At 37.1% G+C, this 25,776-nt stretch overlaps 1 protein-coding gene across 2 annotated transcripts in view; it reads right to left on the reverse strand.

Moving 5' to 3' along the window:
* LOC127649471 (heparan-sulfate 6-O-sulfotransferase 1-A) overlaps positions 1 to 25,776 on the reverse strand; it is a 203,215-nt gene that overhangs the window by 38,984 nt on the left and 138,455 nt on the right. Inside the window, exon 2 of one of the 2 annotated variants that reach the window (XM_052134570.1) lies at positions 8,477 to 8,530. The exons of the other annotated variant lie outside the window; for it this stretch is intronic. Within the exon in view, the coding sequence (XP_051990530.1) occupies positions 8,477 to 8,530 (54 nt within the window). The remainder of the gene's footprint in view (positions 1 to 8,476; positions 8,531 to 25,776) is intronic. 2 annotated transcript variants of the gene reach the window in all.

The raw sequence follows: 25,776 nt of genomic DNA on the forward strand, positions 1-25,776 counted from the left end.
AAAGAATGGTGAAATTACACATGCACACACACACACTGAAGACACACATTGCCAGAAACAGACCAAAACGGTAAAAGACGTCCTATGTTTACATACACCAACAATTAAAAATAGCGCAGATGGGCGAAAGAACGTTTCCATCACAGAGGCAGCAGCTGAATGAGAGAATTGCTTCACCCTTTCAAAGTTGTAACTTGACACTGGATCTTTTAAAAGTGGAGAGATACACAGAAGTGGTCAAAGAGTCTGTGTAGTTCATGTTTCTATAAAAATTATTCAAAATAGTCCAGATGGGTCCCCTTTGGTGTTATGTTAGGTATAGTTAGCCACACAAGGCCTGCTCTCTTGACCTGCGTGTCAGTGGACAGGGCCAAGGGTATGATAATGCATGTTGTGGGATATGTATTGTGTGTGTTATGACGTCAATAACACACAGATTCCAAAACAGATTCCAAAACGAGATATATCAGCTGGATGGCAACTATAAATGTTTTTAATAGATTGGTGAGGACGTTTTGAGTTCTGAAATGTACATGTTTTTATAGTACAGTTATCTCTTATGTGTCTAAATATTAAGGAACATTTGATTCTCCATTTCATGACCCCTTTAATTAAACTGGGTCACGCACCGGACACGTCTGGCTGACGACATGGTGCATTCAAAAATTATTTTCTATGAAGGCATGTACGCACTGGCTCGCCGTCTCCGGAGGCTGTTAAAAGGTGTGCAGCGCCACAGAGCTAAACTCATATATTTTCCATTAAATTCAACCCAAATCATTATGAAAGGACATATATTATTTACTCTACTCATTACTGGAAGATATATTGTATATAAGTATCTTTCATATGGCCTATTTTCAGTTACAAGTATGTCTTTTTGTGGTTTGGCAGCTTGAATGAAAGACTTATTCACTGCTACATACATGGATATTGCTAAATAAATTATTACCTGCAAACTCATTAACACCACTTTGTTAATTCTTAAAGAAGAAAAAAACCTTCATAACTTTGGACTGCCATTAGCTCATAATGTTTGTTAAATCTTGCTTCAGTAAATGTTATGGCGCCCCCTTGTGGTCTCCCAAATCTATTATGTCAGACTATATTGATTGGAATGCAACTGGCAGTGAATTGAAAGCACACAAATTAGGCTTCTTATTTAAATGTCGGCTGATTTTATTATATCAATACCTCAAAAATGAATCGATAAAATAAAGTACAGGTCAATAATCAATATATCGATATTTTATGACATCCATACTACCAATAGTATGGATGTCATAAAATAGTATTTTAGTATTTTATAAATCCACTTTAAAGTCCTAACATCCACTAACAAAAAAGTACCATTGCACTATCAGGCTTGTTGCACACTACCATGGTATTCTGTGAAGTTCATTAAAGTATTATGTAAATACCATTGTATGTGAAAATGGTTATAATACAGCACCACGGTATTGCCATCCGATACCATCACTGTACCATGGTACAGTAGTTTTTCATAAAGGTTTCTCTCTTTAATAAATCTTTTGTTCTACTCTTGTTCTATAACAGGCCAAGAGGCTCAGTCAGATGTCACATTTTTAATTTGCCATGAGGGAACATGGGAAACTCTTGAGCTTTCCTGCAGTACAAACCCTCACACTTTAAACTTCACACTCTCTGTCACCCTCCATCTCTTCCTCTATCTGAGCTAAACCCTTGCTCTGAACCTCAGCACAGCTGCAGGGCAAAGTCCTCTGTCGGCTTACAACACACTCTCTCCAATGTGCTAGCCATTAAGATCTGTGTGTAAAGTTACGCCTGACAGTTTTGCTTAACTTTTTATCACTTATGTGAAAACATGCTGTCTCTTCTTCACAGCAGATTAAAAAAAGGCCATCCCTGCTTTAGGACAGAGCACGCTTCTGTCATCTCGAGGGATCCCTTATTCCTCGGCTTTATTGTCACAGCTCTTGAAAACTTCTGCGTGATGCAGTTCAGGAAGGGCAAGACATAGCAATACGGTGGATATTTCAACAGAATTCCATATAGCCACACAAATACTGCAGTTAGATATGGTTGTCACTCCTTTTCTGGGTGCTAAATTCCATTCTGTATATGCAGAGTTTAGATACAGTATGCAAGGGAGTGACAACCACATTCTACAAACAAATTATCTTCCAAAAAATCCAGGTAGCGAAAACCATATTTACATAAAATCAGCATTGTGTGTACAGAACTAAAGAGCAAGTTGTTAAAGGAAGAGTTCACTCCAAAATTAAAAACATATTTCATAATTTACTAACCCTCATGCCCATGTAAGATGTGTATGACATTCTTTCTTTTTTGGACGACTACCTCAGCTCTGTAGGTCCACACAATGCAAGTAAATGGTGACGAAAATGTTGAAGCTCCAAAAAGCTTTGACTCCAGTGGTTTAATCCATGCCTTTAGAAGTAAGAAAGTCAGGCAAGGCATGAGGGTTAGTAAATGATGAGAGAATTTAAATTTGTAATTTTTTAACTATCATTTAATGAGTAAATTACAAACACTCATGTAATTCCAAACTATATGGCTCACAGCCAAAGTCACCTTTCACTATCACTCTATGGGAAAATGAATGGTGACTGAGGCTGTCTGTTCCCAACATTCTGCCTAACATCTACTTTTGTCTTCCACTATAGAAAGAAAGTCATGTTTGATTTGGAACATGTGGGTGAGAAGATTTTGACAATTTACATTTTTGAGTGAACGATAGCTTTAAATGTGGTTGTCACTCCTAAAACTCTGCAGTGTGAATTTGGCCTAAATAGCCGGTAACACTAGGCTTTGAGCACCCAAATTATACAGACCAGGATATGATGTCACACAGGACATCTGGTGTAAATAAATAATACATCACAAATAAATAATATATTAAAATTGTTAAAGTATTGTATATTATCTATTCACTTTCCTGCAACAATAATACATACCTGCTTTAAAATATGTATTCATTGTATTGAGAGGTCAGAGTGTGATGTTTCGATCTTCTATTGGACATGTGTCCTCTTGTCGTACGATTTCACGGTTCAGAGTTCACCAAGTTTGAACTTTGGTGCGCAGCGTAGTATGAAATTTCTTCGCACGAGCTTGCGTTTCCGGTCTGCAGCATTCAGATGTGTTTGAATGGGAGTGAATGGAATGCAAAGTGTAGTGAGACCGCCCCTTGAGAGTGAATATACAGACTTAAGCAAACATGCACACAGAGTTAAGCTTACAGTCCTGAGGTGCTGAAAACCTGAGTAACTGATGTAATTAGCCCAGGTCCCCCTCAGCTGCAGGTGGGCCACAATCCCCACACAATTAGATAATTAGTCCTGCGGTACTCATTACTGGAGCCTGTTTTCACATGAACGCATGATTGTGTCCTCACTCACACACTGATTAAATGACTTTATCTGTTTAGCTCTGTAAAAACAAAGATTAATAATACAAATCTGATCCTAAATGTTGGAAAATTTGCAAACGTGGCTAGAAACAGTAATGGCGAACTGGCTGTGCCCTAAACCACACCAGATTTCATGCAAAGCCACACAAATAGCTGAATTAAAAAACAAATATACAGCTAAAGTCAGAAGTTTACTTACACCTTTGCCAAATAAATTTAAACTCAGGTTGTCACAATTCCTGACATTTAATCATAGTAAACATTCCCTGTTTAGGTCAGATAGGAACAAAACTTTATTTTAAGAATGTGAAATGTCAGAATAATAGTAGAGAGAATTATTTATTTCAGTTTTTATTTATTTTATCATATTCCCAGTGGGTCAGAAGTTTGCATATACTTAGTATTTGGTAGCATTGCCTTTAAATTGTTTAACTTGCATCAAAAGGTTTGGGTAGACGTCCACAAGCTTCTCACAATAAGTTTCTGGAAGTTTGGCCCATTCCTCCAGACAGAACTGGTGTAACTGAGTCAGGTTTGTAGGCCTCCATGCTCGCACACGATTTTCAGTTATGCACACAGATTTTCAATTGGATTGAGGTCAGGGCTTTGTGATGGTCACTCCAATACCTTGACTTTGTTGTCCTTAAGCCATTTTCCACAAATTTGGAGGTATGCTTAGGCTCATTGTCCATTTGGAAGACCTATTTGCGACCAAGCTTAAACTTCCTGGCTGATGTCTTGAGATGTTGCTTCAATATATCCACATAATTTTCTTTCCTCAAGATACCATCTATTTTTTTAAGTGACCAGTCCTTCTGCATCAAAGCATCCCTGCAACATGATGCTGCAACCCCCATGACTCACGGTTGGGATGGTGTTCTTCGGCTTGCAAGCCTCACCCTTTTTCCTCCAAACATAACAATGGTCATTATGGCCAAACAGTTCAAGTTTTGTTTCAATAGACCAGAGGACATTTCTCCAAAAAGTAAGATCTTTGTCCCCATGTGCACTTGCAAACTGTAGTCTGGCTTTTTTATGGAGATTTTGGAGCAGTGGCTTCTTCCTTGCTGAGAAGCCTTTCAGGTTATGCCGATATAGGACACGTTTTACAGTGGATATAGATACTTGTCTACCTGTTTCCTCCAGCATCTTCACAAGGCCCTTTACTGTGGTTCTGGAACTGATTTGCACTTTTTGCACCAAACTACGTTCATCTCTAGTAGACAGAATGCATCTCCTTTAATGCGGTAATTTGTGCATGGAGCGCGGAGAGTAGCATGAGCCTCCACATGCGGTTTCATGCATAACGAGCCACGTGATAAGATGCCCGGTTTGCCTGTCTCAGAAGCGGAGGCAACTGAGACTTGTCCTCCGCCACCCCGATTGAGGTGAGCAACCACCCCACTACGAGGGCCTAATAAGTAGTGGGAATTGGGCATTCCAAATTGGGAGAAAAGGGGATAAAAAATAAATACAATAAAATAAAAAATACACAATATAGTAACAACTATGATGCAAAACACCTGTTCTGCTGCCAACTGTGCATATCACTGCACATAACCCATAGAGGCTAACTATTAACCTTAGTTTAAATCTCAAGGACTGTATCATCTCGTAGAACATTCACTTAAGCAAATTAATTAAGTGTTATCCTTCTGAGTTAGATACAAGTTAAAGGTTTAGTTCACCCAAAATTCTCTAATAATTTTCTTACCCTCATGTCATCCCATATACGTATGACTGTCTTTCTTTTGCTGAACTCAAACGAAGATATTTAGAAGAATATCTCAGCTCTGTAATTTATAAAATGCAAGTGAATGGTGATCAGCACTTTAAAGCTTGAAAAAGGAGATGATGTCAGCATACATCTTAACATCAGTCTCCTTGGCGATCATGATTTCAAGCTCAATTCACTTTCTATAGCACCATCTAGTGCTCTACACATACATTAAGCACTAGGAAGAATAATCAAGCTTAAAATCATGTTGTGCCTAGAGACTGCAATAGCAAGATGTACGGTGAAAAAGGAGTTACATTTCGGTCTGTTTCCCCCAAAACCAACTTGATCGCTTCAGAAGACATTTATTGAACCACTGGAGTCGTATGGATTATTTTAATACTGACTTTATCTCCTTTTTGGAGATTCAAAGGTCTGATCACCATTCACATGCATTGTATGGACCTACAGAGCTAAGAAATTCTTCTAAAAATCTTTGTTTGCGTTCAGCAGAATAAAGTCATACACATATGGGATGGCATTAGGGTAAATGATGAGAGAATTTTCATTTTTGGGTGAACTATCCCTTTAAGCTCAATTATCAGCCTTTTTGGCATAATGTTGATTTATAAATTTGCCTTGCCATGTATTTACATCTCTTTAAGGCTACTGTGGATGTGGCTCCCTTCCTGGCTTTAAGGGACACTGCAAGGCAGCTATTGAATTTAAAATGGAACTATTATTTGCTGAAAGACTCTCATGAACTTTCGTGTTCAACTGCCATCTCTATTCCAATGTTTCGGCAGAAAGCCAAAAGACTGTTTTATACTGCCGTTAATTTTAACAATTTGTCGTTGCTTCCATGTCTGGAGGTTTCCCCGTCTTCTTTTCTGTTTCTGAGACTGGTTAAAATGGTGTGATTTAAGCACGCTCTGTGAATAACAAGGCTCTGTTGTTATCGGACAATTTAACAGAAAAAAAAACTGAAAAATGGCATGAGTGATGGTCTCCTCTTTAATCAAATTCCACCCATGGGCTATGGGTTGTTTGATCTCCCGTGACTCTCTGGCAGAGGTGGGGGTATTACGGTGCTTCACAACCTAAAATACAAGTCCAGTGTCTGTACCACAGTCTGTACCTCATTCTGAGTGTCTCTGCCCCTCACACTACCATCATTGCTATAGTCTATAGACCTCCTAAGACTAATGAAGTCTTTTTGTCTGAGTTTGCTGATTTGTTATCTCTGATGTGCCTTAAGTTCAAGAGTTCTTATTTTGGGGGACTTTAACATCCACATTGACTCAAAGACTCAGTATTGACAAAGGAATTTCTGTCTTTATGTGAGTGTTTTGATTTGATTCACTTTGTAGACTGTTCCACACATAACAAAGGTGACACCTTAGACCTTGTAAATGCAAATGGTTCTTTTGTGTCTGAGTTTTCCTCTGTTGATTTAGGTCTTTTTAATATGGAACTACCAAACATAAATTCTTCTTCTCACACTGTAAAATATTGTAAATGGAAATATATTGATTTGTCAGCTTTTACAAACTCTTTCAAACACTGTTCTCACGTCTGGCTTAGATGATTTTGCTCCACTGAAATCACGGACTATCTCTTCTTTGCATTCTGCTCCCTGGTATAATGACAATCTGCACGCAGGCTTGGAAAGACAACTTGAATGATTCTAAAGAAGAAATCAAATCTGCCAGATCCTGCTATTTCAAAATAATCAGAGACATCTTTTTAATACTATTAATAGATTGCTCAAACTTAATTGTTCCACCACCTTGTCTGCATCACCTCCACTTTGTAACATGTTTTTAGACTTTTTTAGCACCAAGATACTCGGAAAAAATATTCTTGCTACCATATCAGTCTTTTCGGTTTCATTCCTCAGCCAGTCTTGTTTCTCTGGCACCCCTCTCTCAAATTTCTATCAATTCGACCATGTTACACTTGAGTCTTTTTTGGGGTTTTCCACTGTGGATAGTACCTGGTACCTGATACTTTTTTTTAGTACCACCTCGGTCGAGGTTCCAAGTGAGCCAAGCCGATACTAACTGTGTGGAAGTGGTTTGACCAAATCGACCCTATCTAAAACGGCGAGCAATGGGAGGGAGAGTGCCCTGGACTCTACATTTTGTTACGTTAACTCTATACTCTGCTTGAAAGCGTCACTTTATTTAGTTGACCAGCTACTGGAAGCTTGCTTCTAAAACAACCAGGCCAATTTAACTGTTACACTTGTGTAAAATCACCATGGAACATCTGCTTTATGCAGCACAATGAGTTAGTAGCTAACAGCTAGCAGTCGTGTTATTGTTTTGGTCAGTTAGTGTCGTTTTTAAGATGATGTCACGGCAGTAGAGGCGGCGCAACTATGACAATCATCCTATAATCCCACCCACGTTGACGGGCACTAAACTAAAGTGGAAATGCAAGCTCAGAAATGTAAAGCGAGTAGAGTTGAGGTGAGTCGAACCGTAACGTGCAGTGGAAAAGTGCCATAAGTAATAAGGCATCACATATGAAAGCTTCCACTAGCATAGTTGACTGACTAGTCTATTCAAATCCTGTTTTGCCTCATTGTGTCCCATTGTCTTGGACATAATAAATGCCTCCTTGCATACTGGTGTTGTGTCTGCAGAATTAAAATTGCTGCTGTAACTCCAGTTCCAAAAAAGCCTAATATTGATTAGGACAATTTGAGCAACTTCCATCCCATTTCAAATCTTCCCTTCCTTGCAAAAATCTTACAGCAAGCTGTTGCTTTTACAATTACACAATCACCTCATTGTCAATGATCTCTTTGAGCCATTTCAGTCTGGTGTTCGTAAAATTCATAGCACAGCTTTATGTAAGGTCGCTAATGACTTGATAATGGGTTCAGACTCAGGCTCTTTTTCTATTCTCATCCTTCTTGATCTCAATGCTGCTTTTGACACTGTTGATCACACTGTTTTACTCACACGTCTTGAATCTATCTTTGGTTTCTCTGGTACTGCATTAAACTGGTTCAGGTCCTATCTCTCTGATCGTGGGCAGTTTGTCTCTCTAGGTGGTTACTGGTCTAAGATGGGTTCAGTCCACTCTGGTGCCCCACAGAGTTAAATTTTGGGCCCTTTACTTTTTAGTATTTATATTTTTCCTCTAAGATCACTGGGTCTTAATTATAATTTCTACACAGACGACACACAGATCTACATTCATTCTCAATCTGGTGAAAATTTGGCAGATGCCTTTTTTTCTAACTGTATTCTGAGATAAAAACTTGGATGGCTCAACATTGTCTTTGTCTTAACAGTAATAAGACAGAAGTTATGCTTATTGGGTCTACTCACCAGCTCCGTAAGGTTGGCTCCTTAACTCTGTCCATTGAGGGCTCAGTTTTGGAGCTTCAAACAAAAATGAAAATGTTGGTGTTATATTTGACGCAAATTTGTAATTTGATCCTCATGTAAAAAAATACTGATAAAACATCCTTTTATCATCTCAGAAACATTGTGAAACTGTGCCCTATGTTATCATTCTCTGATCAATACTTTCGTCTTCTCTTGCATTGATTATTGCAATGCTCTCCTTGCTGGGGTCTTAAAATCTACATTAATAAATTGCAATATGTGCAACAATCCTAACTAGGGCCAGGGGAAGTGATCACATAACTCCTATCTTAGAATCCTTGCACTGGCTCCCTAACAGGTTACGTGTTGATTATAAAATTCTTATGCCGACCCAAGGCTTTGCATGGTTTGGTCCCCAATATATGTCTGAGCTTTTAATCCTGTACAGCCCAAAGCGCGATCTCCACTCCTCTAAATCTGGTCTTTTAAATGTTTCTCAGACACTCTACAATTTACACTCTATGGGTGACACGGCCTTCTCTTCTTATGCTCCGAAAGTATGGAACTCTAACCTCAGAACTTAGAGAAGTTCTGTATTTTAGTGAATTTAAATCATATCTTAAAACTAGTTTTTTTCTGGGAGGCTTTTATTTGATCCTATTGTTTTCAATTAATTTATTATTATCATTTTGCTTACTGTGTTTTATTATTAGCTGTTTCAAGATGCATGTTTATTCTATTTGTATTAACCTCTGTATTTTGTTTTCCTTTCTATGTAAAGCATCTTGAGAGGCCTCTTTATAGAAAATAAAGTTATATACATATATAAACTTGTCCCTTCTTTTATTCAGAGAAAAGGAAAAATCACAGCTTCAGTAAAAGTGCAATTAAAGTGAATGTGGCCAGTCCATTAATGCTAAAATACACATTGTTTCAAAAGTATAGCCACAAGATGTAAACATTATACATGTTAACATGATTTTAGTGTGATAAACCAAAAATCCCTAAGTAACCATACCTGTGTAAAGTTATATTCATTATTACAACCTCATTGTCATGACAACGAAACCCAGTAATTCCAATATTGTATATACTGTAACTATACACAGATAAGTTTAGGACATTTTTTTAACAAGACAATGACATTTTTAATGAAATCAATTGTCCTTTATATATATATATATATATATATATATATATATATATATATATATATATATATATATATATATATATATATATATATCATGTTGTAAATCCTACATTTTATTGGTCTGTTCCTCAGACAAATGTATGGCTTAAGAAGACTTTTGAATAAAGCGCATAAGTCGTATAGACTACGTTTATGATACTTTTAAGGTTCTTTTTTAGTCATTTTTTGAGCTCAACAACACCCGTTAAAAGTAGAAATGGACATTCTTCAAAACATCTATTTTTTTGTTCCATGGAAAAAAGAAAGTCATGCAAGTTTGGAACAACATGAACTATCCCAGGGCTGTGGGAGAAAGACTGTAAAGTGGGACATCCATCACTTTCCTGATCTCGTATAGGAGTCATCAATACTTTGCTTGATAAATTAAACCATGTGATATCATAAACCATGTGAGTATATTTGAGAAGGGAAAGAAGCTGGAACAGAACAAAGATGCGCGCGCGCACACAAAAGGCCAACACACACATGTATAGCATACAAAAAAGAAAGCAGGGGACTATCTTATGTTTCCTCTTTCTGTGTTTGAGATTTGCAAGTAAAATAACTTCCCTGCCAAAACAGAGCATGTCTGCATGCATTGCACAGCAATAGGTTTGTGACAGGTTGTGTGTGACTGATAGATGGTGATTTATCTACTGTAGACCTAGTCCTGATGACAGGATACTGATTCATGACCTACTGCCTCTGCATGCAAATGAATGTTTGTGTTGTTTGGCAAAAGAAACTTCATTTACAGAGCTAGATTTTATTGAAAAAGGGGTTGAGAGATGGAGAGTTTATCTAGCCCCAATTACAAAAGCCAGACAGGCTTTGTGATGTTCACAAATTCAACAGTATACACTAATATCTCCAAACCAACCAAACGTGTCCAAATGCTTGTCAGAAAATCTCTCGAGGAGAATTCAATAAGTTCAACATTTCTATGAATTCATAAAAACTGACACTTGCTAAGAGCCAAATGCGAGTAAAAATTGGCTTTGGTGAGTAAATAAAATGACAGATAAACGCCAGTTGGTTAGAAACTTTATTAGGAACTGCAACATAATACACGTTACAATTAACTGGTAAGAATGATAACTTGACCCTCACTGTAATGTAACATGTTAAAATGTGTGATTCAAATCCAATTGTCAACAACTTTTTCCTCTGTGGGAAATTTACCATCAAACATCTATCTAGGACACCTAACAACCTTCTCCAGAAACTCCAGAACGTGTGGTGAAATATATTAAATAGTCCAGATGGGGGAACAGGCTACGAATAAACACAAGCCTGGCTCAATTTGCATCACCCAAATGAGCACCAAGGCTTAACATTGCAGGGCATTTTTTGCTAACCGTTAACCATTAATCCTATCTCCACTATCTCCTACTCCCTCAGTTGCTCTGTTTCTCTCTTTTGTGCTCACTCACTTAACCGCACACATCACACATCTCCCGCTGCTCATCTCCGAGTGCGACCGGCTGTTTGAGAGGTGATGAGTCTGCAGCCAAACTTGTTAAGCCTCCAGTCATTTTAAGAGAGCTGAAATACAGCTGTCATCAGCGGTCTGTGGGGAGCCAGGATGAAGTGATGAACATGCCTGATTAAGATTTTAATTAATCCCAAAATATTATGATTGCCTTTGAGACTGATAAGCTAAAGCAGGGTTTTGCAACAGACATGAAGACATCAAAATACATGCAACGACAAGACATCCCCCTTTCCAATTTTCACTCACTCCATCTTGCATTTCTCTCACGTTGTCATCGTCTTACCTCCATAGAGGCGCAGACAGGTGGAGTGAGACAGGCTTATTCTATCACCATTTTCTCTCTTTCAAGCCTGACACTCCAGATCTTTGATTTATAAGCTTCTTATTCATTTGGTAGGAAAGATCATTTTATTAATAAAATAGGATATTTACAGCAAACGAAAAAAAAAAGAAAGAAAAGAAACCACAGACCTGTGTAAATGCATAGCTTTTGCTAATGTCATCAAGCAATTACCTTATTTTATCACATTTCATCACTATTTATTATTATTATCATCATAATAGATATTTTTAAAACAGATAATTTTACTGAAACGAGTAGAAATCAATAGTGACCCCAATTAACACTAGTTATGGGTCAAGATGGTTGACTAGTTGACTAGCCGTCAAACAACCAACTAGTCTGTGAGTTTTTAAACTCTTGAAAGGTGGTTCTTGGGTGTCCAAAGGATATTTAATAATCTTTTTAAATAGAAAAAAAATCTGTAATAGGGGCCATTCAGACCGAACACATTCTTGCTCTAAAAAAAGCAAGATGTAGTGCAACAAATAGAACAGAACGCAGGTGTCTCGAGACTCATTTAACCTGCATGAGGCATCCCTATTTTATTATATGATTCCAAGTAAAATATATGACTAAATTAATTCTTAAGGTGTACAAAGCACACATAAACCTTAAAGGTGCACTCAGTAATTTTTCATATTTTTAAAAAATTGGAATTGTAAATGTCCAATATATGTAGGAAATCATGACCTTGCATTAAAATGAACACTCCAGTCACATCAGTTACCTTATAAAAGCTGTTTTATTTTACATGGTCCACACGTAAGAATCACATGACCAGCCAAATACTACTTGCTTAATCTTAGCAACCATTGATTAAAGTAATCATGGCTGACTGTGAATACTAAATTTCTACAATGGCATCTGAAAATTAAAACTATTGATTTTAAATGATGCTGCATTCAAGCCGCTAAGTATCAGTGTAAGTCCAAGATAACACAAAGACAGAAGTTAAATTTAAGAAATTACAATTTGTGTGACAATTATTGCCATAATCGTGAAAGCCACAAAACAGACAATTCATTGTCATAATTGCAATTATTTGTTTGACAATTAATCGTCAGCCAAATTTTATAATCGTGCCAGCCATTGATACCTTAATATATTAGGAATGGGGGACCCTCATAAGGAAATCAGAATATTTGGGGGTCATTGACATCAAAAAGTTTGAAAACCCATGAACTATTCGATTAGTTAGGTCAACTAATTTGTATAGATTTTTTTTTTATGTTAATCCAAACAAAAACATTTACAAATGCCAACAACAATATAAATGCATTGCTGCTCCTCTGTAAAACTGGCACCAACAATCATGCCACAGTCCAAATCACTGAGATCATATATTTCCCCATTCTGATGGTTGATGTGAACATTAACTGAAGCTCCTGACCCACATCTACATGATTTTATTAACTGCACTTCTGCCACATGATTGACAGATTAGATAATCTCATGGATGATTGTTGGTGCCAGATGGGCTGGTTTGAGTATTTCTGTAACTACTGATCTCTTGGGATTTTCACACACAACAGTCTATAGAATTTTCTCAGAATAGTGCCAAAAACAAAAAAAACATCCAATGAAGGGCAGTTCTGTAGATGGAAATGCCTTGTTGATTAGAGGTAAACAGAGAATGGCCAGACTGGTTCGAACTGAAAAAGTCTACAGTAACTCAGATAACCACTCTGTACAATTGTGGTGAGATAAATAGCATTCCGAGATGCTGGCACTGTTGGCAATGTTTTGGCAGCACGGGGGAGACCTACACAATTTAAGGCAGGTGGTTTTAATGTTGTAGCTGATCAGTGTTTATTGAATAGAAGTACTAAAGACATAGTGTGTGCTATCAGTGAAAACATGCTGTAAAGGGATCAATGGAAAGGAGGCGAGAACCGGCTTGACAATATAAATCATATTTTAATAGTAAACTTAAAAGACAACATAAACACACACGACGGACATGTCCGTAAACGATCTCTCTCTCCCGCACAATCCTCTGCAGTCGACCTTTAACCCTCACTGAGGCATAATTAGCCAAATACGGGAACGGGTTTGTAGGATCACGACCCGGCCCCGCCCTCCGCCATGCCACACATGCTTTACAAACTCTATACACACTCAAATTCCCAATGAAAACACCACTGCATCCTTTTGAAAGTCTGGTACATTATAGATTCTATTGAGAAATGGTATACATATACAGCACAAGGCAGTGTGCCAACTTCTATACATCCTTAGGCAGAATCTAAAGAATCTAAACAAATAAATAGCTTTCAAAGGAATGACTCACTCTCTCCTTAAGAAAAAAGTTCAAGCCTGATGTTTCCATCCATCCATTCCATTTTGTTAAATGCATAAAACTTATTTTGCGAAATTTGCAGTCTTCTGCCTGTTTCCATTCAAATGGCCTTTTATCGATAAAAATGGTGTGCATGATGACGTCATGCCTAAAAAAACCTGTCACATACGTTTTGGGTTATAGCAAATTAAATCTGTCCTTAAGCTGTTTCCATACAGAAATGTGTGTTTATCGCTAATTCGCCTCCTAGATGCAAATTAGATGTTTTGGTAAAATGGGGGAGAGTATTAAGACAATTCACTGAAATTAGACAGCTTACTGTCATTTTAATTGCAATTAGAAGAGGAGGAATTGCAATCAAACGGGAGCTGTTGCCCTTCTGATAGGACTGTAATATTGGTCCTGATGTTGCGCCTAACTCAGGTTGCCACCGGTTCTGACCCAAAAGTGAATCGTCATGGCCCTGTTCAAGCTGGAAACCTGCACCAAGAAGTGAAGGAAACTTTCAGTCTTATGCTACGTCTACATTAATCCGGATACATTTGAAAACAGTGTTTTCGTTTCAAAACGCTCTACGTCCACACTAGCGTTTTCAAGCGTTTTTGAAAAATTACTCGTCCACACTGAAACGTATGAAAACGCTTAAATCATGTTACTCCGCATGCGGAAATTCCCTGTTGCATGTATGTTCTGAAATGCAATTGTCCTCGTGTTCCGTCGCCGGACACCAATTCCGAGAATACTTCCCTTCGCCATTGAAGGAACGCAATGTGATGTTTGTACATAGTAACGCTATCAAAGTAATTATCATGTACAACAGCGCCGCTATAACACGGGCGCTATAAAATAGATTTGGTTGGATAGATCACATGACTGTGTCACATGACAACAAATATATCATCATTTTCAAATATATCCACTTTGGAGCACATTTTCAAAAATGTTTAAAAGCTAATTTTGTGAAAGTGAGTTCAGCATTGGACAAATAGTTCTGATAGTTTATAGTCTTGAAAAAGTGCAGAATATTCTGCGAATGTCATTCATTTATTCATCTACAGAACAGGGTAAGGCTAATTTAAGTTTGTGTAAAAAAAAAAAAAAAGGCCTATAAAGGTCTAAAAATATGTATTTTTTCATTTGGTAATGATTTTTTTCCTTTGGTAATTTATTTAATTTCATACAGAGAATTTTGACGGCATTTTTTCAAAAGTAAACTAAACAATTTTAATAATTTTATAGAATTGGGCTATATGTTAGTGTTCCAAAAAAGCACTCTGATGTTTTTCTCCTAATATTGTGTAATTATTTTTTATTTTAAACATCTTTGTGCACAGAAATGATATGTTTTTTGTATTGTGGGATAATTCCGTGACTGCCGTCTATTATTTTGAATGGTGTGGAAAAACAGTTTGAATAAAAAAAAGGATGGCTACCATGATTTAAATTAATTGCAAAGAGTGGCCATTCACTTGTGAAATTTTTCCATCAGCTTTATTTTGATGCGTTAAAACTTTTTTCGCAAATAGTCCTTGGATGGAAATGTAGGATGCTGAGCCAGAAATCCCAACGTTATCAGTTACCTCAGCTTTATTCCTGCCTATAGCTCCCACATAAAACAAAAAGTATAAACACACACACACATTGCAGCAGTCAATGACAACACCAATACATCTCAAAACAAAAGCCTGTATGTATCTGTTTAGGGCCCTTTATCATAAAACTGGTCAGTGCTAAACACAAAATTGACCCTCACAAAAAAGTACTGTGGTGGTACTACCATGAAACTATAGTATTGATATTATAAACCATGGTATTATAGTATTCTGAAAAATGAGAAACAAATTCAGCCAAGTGTATCTATACTTTTGACTGGTAGTGTACCATGGTATTTACATGGTACTCCAAGGTACTTCAAAGAATAGCATTGTATTAGCATGTTACCATGTCAAAGAAAAAAGGTATCGTGCTACTTTTTTGTAGGTAGAGAGATAAAGCAAGCAAGGGAGGAAAGTAAGGCTGCTGTGTTAAGTGAGTGATGTGTAGTAAACCAGTTTCCATTCAACAGACATGAGAGGAAATGCTGAGCTCATCTCAGACAGGGCTTAACCGAGTCTGATATCTCCAAATGCACTATCAAAACACAACCAATTCACAAAGAAGAGATGTGAATGGCATTGTTTGATCTGGTAAACAATAATTTGCATGTCAGTGTCCTTTGTTTTCCTGTATGTGGCATTACGATGTATCGCATATTGCCGTGAAGCCAACACAAAACAAGTAATTAGACAGCCAGGGAGACCAATTTTTTGTTTTCCTCAATAGCTTGAAGGTATAAAAGCATTGTGATAATCTCCATAAAAGTGGACTTGGGCAGGTCTGACAGGTTGATTGTTAACAATGGCCAATTTTTTCAATCCATTCAAAAACTCCCTGCTCTGCCTCAAGCACATGAAGACACAAGAGTTTCTCAAGCAAATAAGCATATACTCTTAACATGGCTATGAACCTGTAAGGGGCATTCACACATACAACCAGACAACCAACAAAGCAACCAGAAGTCATTCATATTCAATGAGAGATGGCAATTTCCAGCATTGTGCATTCAGAAACAGCCATTAAAGCCATTAAAGACAATTTTAATACATTTAGATTTATGTATATGTTTCGAGCTAATTATAGTGTATTCAAGATGTGCATTTTTGCCAGTGTGTTTTCCCTGGGAATTGAACCCACAATCTTGCTGTTGCAAGCGCCATCAGTAGAGCTACAGGAACATTTTGAGTATTAAGGCCTCCTAGCAACCAACAGCACAAAGACTTGGTGAGCTCTGCCATTTTATGTGAACACCCCTTTGTCTGTACACATTTATCAGTGAAAATGAAAGAACATCATGCAAATTCTGTCCTCAGAATCACTATAATCTCTTCTGGACTCTTCTCCCATTCTCTTGTAGTGTGAGCATGAGAAATTATGTGATGTTTAAGAGTTCTTGTGTCCAGGGACATCAAAAGTGACTATTTTTAACAAGCTCTGACTTTGTCTTCATTGAAAGTCTTGGTCATTCTTAGCTCAAGATTTCAAAGGTGAATAAAGTTGTTCGAGATGACAAAGTTTTGCTGTTACCTCTTTTTTTAGCGCAAGAACAAGTTCGGTCTAAATAGTCCCTAACAGTGCACTTACAAGGTAGAGTTTAAGGCATGAAACAGAGTCAGTTTGAAATTTTTGTTTGTTAGGTTGGTGTTAAACCCATTTTCCGAACTTGGGTGTGAACCAGCTCCAAATTAATTTGCTATGAAAGCTATTCGGCCTAATTTATGAACGTAAACCATTACAGACGACTTGTAACATAACTACAGTGGTAAACAGCTGCTGCTGATCACTATGGTCTTTATGATGCAAAAGTACCACAGTTTGTGTGCAAAGAACTCGATATGTAAAGAGATATGCAGGGGGAGGAGGGAATCAAATTTAAGATAAAACCAAACAATGTGGTGGGAAGCCTAAGAGACAAACCCAAAACATTCACAAATATCAAAGAAGTTTCCTTTAGAAAAAATGTGGTATTGTTAAGCAACTGCTTTTCACCTCGAGCCAAATATTTCCAGGAAAACTCAGCCAAAAACTATCAATCAAATCTTCCCATGTGTGTCTGCACGCCTTAAGGTAACATTTCCCATTCAATTCTCCACCATCTTATACCAGAGAGCACTGCAGCCAACTGTGTTTCCTCACAACCTGCTACAGTCTCATTCTCTGCTACAGGCTCTTAATGAGACAGACAGACAGGAATAGCCCAGACGCTCCTGAGACAGGTACTTTCACAATCAGCCATTATAAGGAGCAGGATTCGCGAGGCGTTTACTGCCGGCCCACGATCAGTTCTGCTGTAGGAGCATCTGCACTGCCAGATCGATATCACACCTTAGGATTCAGACGAGCAGGGTTAACCGAGAGAACAAGAGAAATGGAGAGAGATGAAAGAGTGGAAGAAGGAAGAAGAAGAGGTACAAATATAATATGAGGGGAGGCATGAGGTGCAAAGGGAGACAACTGAAGTGCAATGGGGGGATGTTAAGAGAAATTCTTAAAAAAAAACTATAGGTAAAAGAGTGTGAGAATGAGGGCACGAAGTGAAAACAAGCCTTCGAAAACAGAAAGCGACAAGAGCTGAGAAAGAGCTGAGAGACAAATATCAGAAAAAGAAATGAAAGCAACTATAAAGGAAGGATGGTTTATGGATGTCTGGCTCAGTGACCAGAAGCATGTGTGGGCTTCAGTTTGAAGCCTTTGCTACATACTCAACTATATAATAGGACCACCGATCGAAATCGACCGAAATCTTCATCTTAAATCCATGCTCGGACAATCTTCCCTAGGTTTAGGGTCGATCTTTTTTGCAGCATGCAGGGAATCACACATACACTGCTCCTCTAATAAATGAGTGCTTGCTCGGTCTTTGAAGCATGACAGAGTGGCTTCTGGAGGCTGAGTTGTTGGCAATTCTAAGCATTTACGAATTTAAACTTTCAGACATGATGTAATTCACATAAATATGCCGTTATGATTTAAAAAATGAGTAAGAATGACATGTGGATGAATTTTAAGTTGCTCATTTTCTAGAGTCATTATGGTAGTAATTCAGACTTGCTGCACAGTAAGCTGGAAGAGGATATAGAGGCTGCTAATGGGTATAATCAGACACTGTGTGGAGCGATAGAGACTGTTTGAGCCATCATGAGTACTTTTAGCTTTACTCTCTTTAACATGAGCACAAGTTTCAATCAAAAGTTTCAATCAAAAATGCGTGCTATCAGATTAATATTGGTCACAATACCACTAATAACAGATACAACTGTTTAACATTCAACGCCGGCACCACGTCTACACGCATTTGCTTAATAATTAGTGATTTGTGTTACAGAAAACGCCAGACAATAAACAAATCATAGATATTAATGATTTCTCACTGGAGCAGTTTTAGAGCTTGTAATTGATATATTGTTCTTATTTTTTAATGTATCTCTGCTGTGTGTGATGCTCTCGTGGTTTTTACTGCTTGCCAGTATGACAGTATAACCTTTTGATATTGACAACAAAACTATTCATAACTGTTTTCAATACAAATAAATGTTAGCAATTCACAATTTATGTAATTTTTATGTAATTTTGGTAATATTTATAAAAAGGTTTCATTTCTGTAACATTAATTAATGCATTAGGTATCATGAACAAACAATGAACAATATTTTTTTTACAGCATTTATTAATCAATGTTTTTTAATAAAAATACAATTGTTAATTGTTAGTTCATGTTAGTTCATAGTGCATTAATGTTAACTGATACAACTTTTGATTTAAATATATTTAAGTATATGTTGTAACTAACATTACGTTAATTAATTCATGTTTACTACAGTAATGTTTAAATCATGTTTACAAATGGAACTTTTTGGTCAAATGTTACCGTCATTTTACTGTGTGGGGCATAAACATATAACTGCAGCATTTAACATGCAATAGTGTGGCAAAGGGCACTTTCGGTAAAAATCAGTATCGGCTGATCTTAGTGTTAAAAAACTGGAGATCAGTATCGACCTGAAATTTCCTGATCGTTGCAACACTTCTCTATACCTGTCACTTCCACTCTAACACAAGCAAAGACCACCTACACCTTCACACCATAGGCCTCCTGACCACAGAACTTCAAACCAACAATGGCTCTGACACGTTGCTCATCCCCAACTGGCCACAGTGGACCAGTCTGATGTATGAGGTGTTGATAGGAAGAGCAAGGTCTTCTATAGTGGTCTGAGGGAAGAAATTATATGTGTGACAAGAGAGAATGAAGAAGATAGAGAAAATGGAAGCAGAAGGGTGAAAAAAAGCTTTGTGAAACCCAATTCTCACCTCAGCGCCCCTCTAGACAGAAGACCTAGCGGCCATATGCTATTATGAGGGCTGTGGGACCCCTAGTGATTTGATCTCACATACAATATTCTGTAAGGCACTTTGAGAAGACTTGCCCTACATTCAACTCAGAGGCCAAATAAAACTCAAATGCTCAAACTCAAACATTTCCATGTGATCGCATGTACTTATGCATGTCACCTAAACGTATCTTTGATCAGTGTGTTTTTATCTGGAAGATGCATTTTTAGAGCGTTTGCTCATTAGCGTCACTAAAATGTTCGGTTATAGCATGTTAGATTGATCCGATGTTTTTGTGACATTTATGATTTTGAATGCTTGTGATTGTGTTTTATAAATCTTTATACACTTTTTGTACATAAAACGTTTTTGTTTAATGTAGAATGTGATGGTTTCCAGACATTTCAGCAATTATATGTGTAAACTGCAATACGGCACAAAATTGTTCACTGTCAGATGTTAGAACGACATTCAGCAGATGTTTTTGTGTAAATTTTGAATGCTTGTGAATTTGCATTTTTACACTGTTTGTACATAAATATGGTGTTTAAAGTAAAACGTGATGCTTTCCAGATCTTACCAAGATGCTTAGGCAACATACGTGTTTTTATGTTTACACAAAAATGTTTGTACATCTTGGAGGTCGATTGTAACTCAAACATGTACATTTCCTTTTCCAGTTTGCACAAACTTCACCTAGACATGTATTTTTCATCTGGAAAATAATTTTTTAGAGCATTTGCTAATATGTAATATGTTTTTAATATGGTCTGTTGATGCATTAGAGCAACATTCAGCAGATATTCTTGTGTGTAAATTGTAAAATGGCATTTAAAGTAAAGCATGATGCATTCTAGAGCTTTCCAATATGTCTCTGCAACATACATGTCAATTTAAAAAAATCACAAGAACGTTCCCTGTCAGATGTTAAAATGACATTAATTTGATGTTTATACTAGGGATGCACCAATACCACTTTTTCTCTTCCGATCCGACTACTGGAAATCTCAGTATCGGCCGATACCGATCCGATACCAGTGTTGTTTTCTTTGCATAATCAGGTTTACAATATTTTTACATTATTCTGTGGAACTAATTGGATGCACTCTTTAATATGTAAAGAAACACTAAATATAAATATATAGCTTATTAAGAAACACTTTATTATTAACTAGTATAATGGATAATGTGGCAGCAAAATTATGCATTAGCATTCTGATGTAGGGCCATATCGCACTCTTGCTCGTGTGATATTGCTTAAATATATCTCAATTGTGCACCTTTTGTCAAGGATCCACCGGTCTCTCTCTCTCTTTCTCCCTCACTGCTGTCACAGCACTCACTCTCCCCAGAGTTCTGATTACACGCACCTGCACATCATTAGTGGCTAATCAAGGACAGCATATATACCACACTTTCACACACTCTCTCTGAGACTCCAGACCTTTCTACTACGTCAAACATATCTGTCTTCATCATTGCCTGCAAGTATCATAAGACTGTTGTGAGTTATCTGTTCATCGTGTCTATACCCTGTCTGGATATTACTCACCTGCTTTTTGCCACTCTGCTCAGCTGGATTTACTCACAATGTTTACATCAATGTTTCAATCATCAGTTCAATAAACCCTGCTACTGAGTTCATATCTCTGCCTCCGTGAGTCTCTCCGTGACACCTTTAACTTTTAAACCGCCACACTTTTATTTTGGCATTCTGAACTCTCCAGGAAGTCCTGTATGTGTCTGTTTGTAGGAAAGTTCACAGTAGTTTAATTCGCTTCTTATTCAATTTCTGGTAAAAATGTTCTAAATGCGTATTATATGTGAACCGAACTATTGAGCATCTACATCTGAGATGTTGTTCGTGATATATTGTGCACCGCGTGAAGGCTAAAAATAGCTGTGGGTGTGTAAACAGAGCAGCGCCATTCAGTAACGCTCTGGAGCTGCGCATGCATTTTATATATTTACTTATAAAACACAGACTTTTGAGATTCACAGAGCTATTGCACTACTTCAAGTGGCTTTGAATAAAATGCACAGTATCGGATTTGGATCGGGCTCGTCGGACTGATACCAATCCATTTAAAATCATCAGTATCGGAGCCGATAACGATCCAGGTATTGGATCGGTGCATCCCTAGTTTATACACAAAAGATGTAAGTACACAAAGTGATACCTAAAATTGAATTCAATGCTTTTCAGATGATGCACTATTTCATTGATATTTCGGCAATGTTCATATCCTGTGTTGCGCAGTATCCTTTAAATTTATTTGTGATGTACAGCCCAATACTGCTTTAAAATCTATTATTTGTAGAAATATTCACAAAGATAAAGAGAGAAATTGTAACAATAAAATGCTGAATATGTCTAAAACAACTGTCAACAAATCCATTCCTTTAAAAGCCTCTTATTATACATGTGCTCTACCATGTCAGCATTTCCCGACCCATCTGTCCAGATGAGCGGCCCAGAGTTATAGTGATGACTGGGCTTCTATTGTGGCACTTCATAATTCAGACAATCAATACACGGCTGTGTTCACGCCGCAGCAAAAAATGCCTTTTGTTTGCCGCGAATGGGCTGTGAGACAGCTCCAGAGTAAATCAAAGTTTGTTTCCGACCCAGGCGAAGGCTGGTATAACTGACTGAACTGCCAGATGCAAATGGCAATTGAAGTGCTCTTTTTTTTCAGCCTTTTTAACCATAACTTTTCATACTATAGTAAAGAAACTAGAGGAATGTAAGGGAAATAATTTTGCCATTTTTAGAGACAAAAATAAAGTACAGGGATAGACACTGATGAATGCTTTAAGAGATTGAGGGCGGAAGTAGAGTGTACATGTATGTAGTATAATTTCCAGACAACACAGCCTTTGATGAGCCATTTATGACCACCGATCTATCCGAGCAGGACAACTCCCTAACATCCATCAGACTAATGGCCCGAACTGCATGCATGCAAGCAGACATCACCGCAACTACTAAAATACTATTTTCTGACATTTTTGAATTATGCAAATGCTATCCAAATTTGAAACTCAGCTTCAGTAGTCAGCTCAGATCAGTGCGTGCTTTTACAGTCTCTGTTGCCACTGGCCTGCAACAGTGGACTCTGCACCGTCAGCATCCACTGCCATGGCTGATTGCTTAAAATCACATACACTCTCCTCCATTAACCTTTCATTCAAGCCTTTACAACTGGGCCATACAATTTCACATAATTGTTTGGTTCAGTGTAATGGTATCCACTATTATGATGAAAAACAACCACTCATATTAACCCTTATATTGTGTTCCAGTCAAAAATGACAATAACATTTTTATTTTTGAAAACCATAGTTTATTTCATTCAGTTGGAATTCTATGATTTTGTTCATGAAGGCAACACACAAACAATCTTTTTTAAAGATAATTTTCATCAAATGTATTGGTTTTATTTCACTTTGTTATACCTGTGGTGTTTCCAGTCTAAAGTGTCGGCCATTGGAAATGAATGAATTAGACTACAAAATATTAAAATATTAAGTGTTCAGGAGCATGCCAATCCTTTAGAAGAGCACATATGTGGATGTGTGTTTGCACACACAAAGTCCTCGGACATGTGTGCACACAAACACACACAATGTGTGTCGAGTGCCCTTTTGTGCATCGTCTTTCCATGTACACTCTCTGAGGAATATTTCAAGATCTACTTATATTATGTAGTGTTTGGGCTTGTTTGAATCGGGATAGCCTGCTGTAAGTAACGATATGTCATTGTCTATGTTATATGTATGTTTCAGGAAATCATAAGGAAAAATGTGACAAAAAGTCACTCCTATTTATTATATTTATGTGTTTCAGTGCAAATTTTATACATTAATACTCATAGCAGTTTGGCCTCTGAGTGAAATAAATTTGCTCATTGCATTTTACTAATTGTGATCTTTCTAACTATACTGTACCATAACATGTACAGCCATAACATTAAAACCACCAAATGTGTAGGTCCCCCTCATGCTTCCAAAACTGCACCAAGTTCTCACCACAGTACAGAGTGGTTATCTGAGTTACCATAGACTTTGTCGGTTTGAACCAGTCCGGACATTCTCTGTTGAACTCTCTCATCAACAAGGCTTTTCCATCAACAGAACTGCCCCTCACTGGATGTTTTTAGTTTTTGGCACCATTCGGAGTAAATTCTGTTGTGTGTGAAATTACTTTGAGCTAAGCAGTTACAGAAATACTCAAACCAGCCCATCTGGCACCAACAATCATCCATGCGATTATCTAATTATCCAATCTTACGGCAGCAGTGCATAAATTGTGCAGATACGGGTCAGGAGCTTCCGTTAATGTTCACATTGGGGAAAAATTCTAATCTCAGTGATTTGGAGCATGGCATCATTGTTGGTGCCAGATGGGCTGGTTTGAGTATTTCTGTAATTGCTGACCTCCTGGGATTTTCACACACAACATTCTCTAGAATTTACTTGGTGCCAAAAACAAACCACATCAAATGAGTGACAGTTCTGTGGAGGGAAACGCCTTGTTGATGAGAGAGGTCAACAGAATGGCCAAACTGGTTCAAACTGACAAAGTCTGCGATAACACAGATAAACGCTCTGTACAATTGTGGAGAATAATATCATCTCAGGATGCTATTCTGAGATTCAGGTTGGTGCTGTTTTGGTGGTACAAGAGGGATCTACACAATATTAGGCAAGTGCATTTAATGTTGTGGCTGATCAGTGTATATAACACATGGCTATCTCCTGTTTTTTTTTTTGTAACTCTGAATATAATTGTTGTGATCATAAATCAAATTTTAAATCATTATTTAGTCCAGATTCTGGGCTTTAAAATGACACCTATTTTTGTTTCAGAAAAAGTGGGTATAACTTTATTAACAAAATTGTTATTATTTAAAATTGTTTCTGCAGGGAGTTCCCCCAACTAGCCCGTTATAAGCTCAGTTCAATTAATCCTACTATCAATAAAAAAATTAAAATAAAAAAATATCTATCTATCTATCTATCTATCTATCTATCTATCTATCTATATATATATATATATATATATATATATATATATATATATATATATATATATATATATATACACAAATATGTTTAAAAAAGAAGTACAAAACCTTTCATAATTAATGAAAAAGAAGTTGACAAAAAGATCTAATGCAGTCTCTTGGGATAATATATGCAATATGAGATATTTATTAACAATCTTAGTGGGCCGGTCATTTTTGACCGGGAATACAAAAAGTGTGTACCAACGAACACAACACAAGGGTTAAAATTAGTCAACTCAAGTCAATTTTATTTGTATTGTGCGTTTCACAATACATAAGCTTCAAAGCAATTTGACAGAAAATCAAGTTCAAGGGACTGTTAAATACGAACACATTATTGCTCTAAAAAGTTTGCTGCAGTGCAAAAATAAAATAGAGCATGGTGTCTCGAGGTGCATTTTCAAAAAAATTTGGTGCTCCTGCACGAGACATTGAGAAAAACAGCAAGTTGTAGCGCAACGTTCAAAGACAGCCGTCTAGCAAAAAAACAGCACAGACGTTTGGTGTGAATGTCTCTAAGCAGAATCTTCAAGTGAGAACATCAAATAACCTCCATAGGAAGTTTAAAAACATCAAAAAGGTGTAAAAAAAAACACTTTGAGAGCAAACACACTCCAGGCGAGGGGAGCCAGTCCTATTCTGGCATTAAAAGAAATGTACATATGCCAATTAAAATCTTGACCCCATAATATGTGTTATAATGGTCATGTTTTCAATTAATACATTTTTGTAATTTTTCAATATGTTTGATGAGTAAACCAAACATCATTCAGCAACCTAGCATGTCTTACAACTATTTTATTGTACAATCAATCCTGAAAAGATATTTCAAAAGAAACCTTTTTTTTTTTTTTTTTAATGGGAATAGGAATGTAAGCCCAGTAAAGCCCTTAGTAAATTGGCTACATGCAGAGACCTATCGGAGAGCATCGTCACCAGTGCAATTGTTCTCTTGAAGTATCTATCTGTCA

This window comes from Xyrauchen texanus, chromosome 9 (assembly GCF_025860055.1).
Source record: "Xyrauchen texanus isolate HMW12.3.18 chromosome 9, RBS_HiC_50CHRs, whole genome shotgun sequence".
In the NCBI taxonomy this organism is placed as follows: Eukaryota; Metazoa; Chordata; class Actinopteri; order Cypriniformes; family Catostomidae; genus Xyrauchen; species Xyrauchen texanus.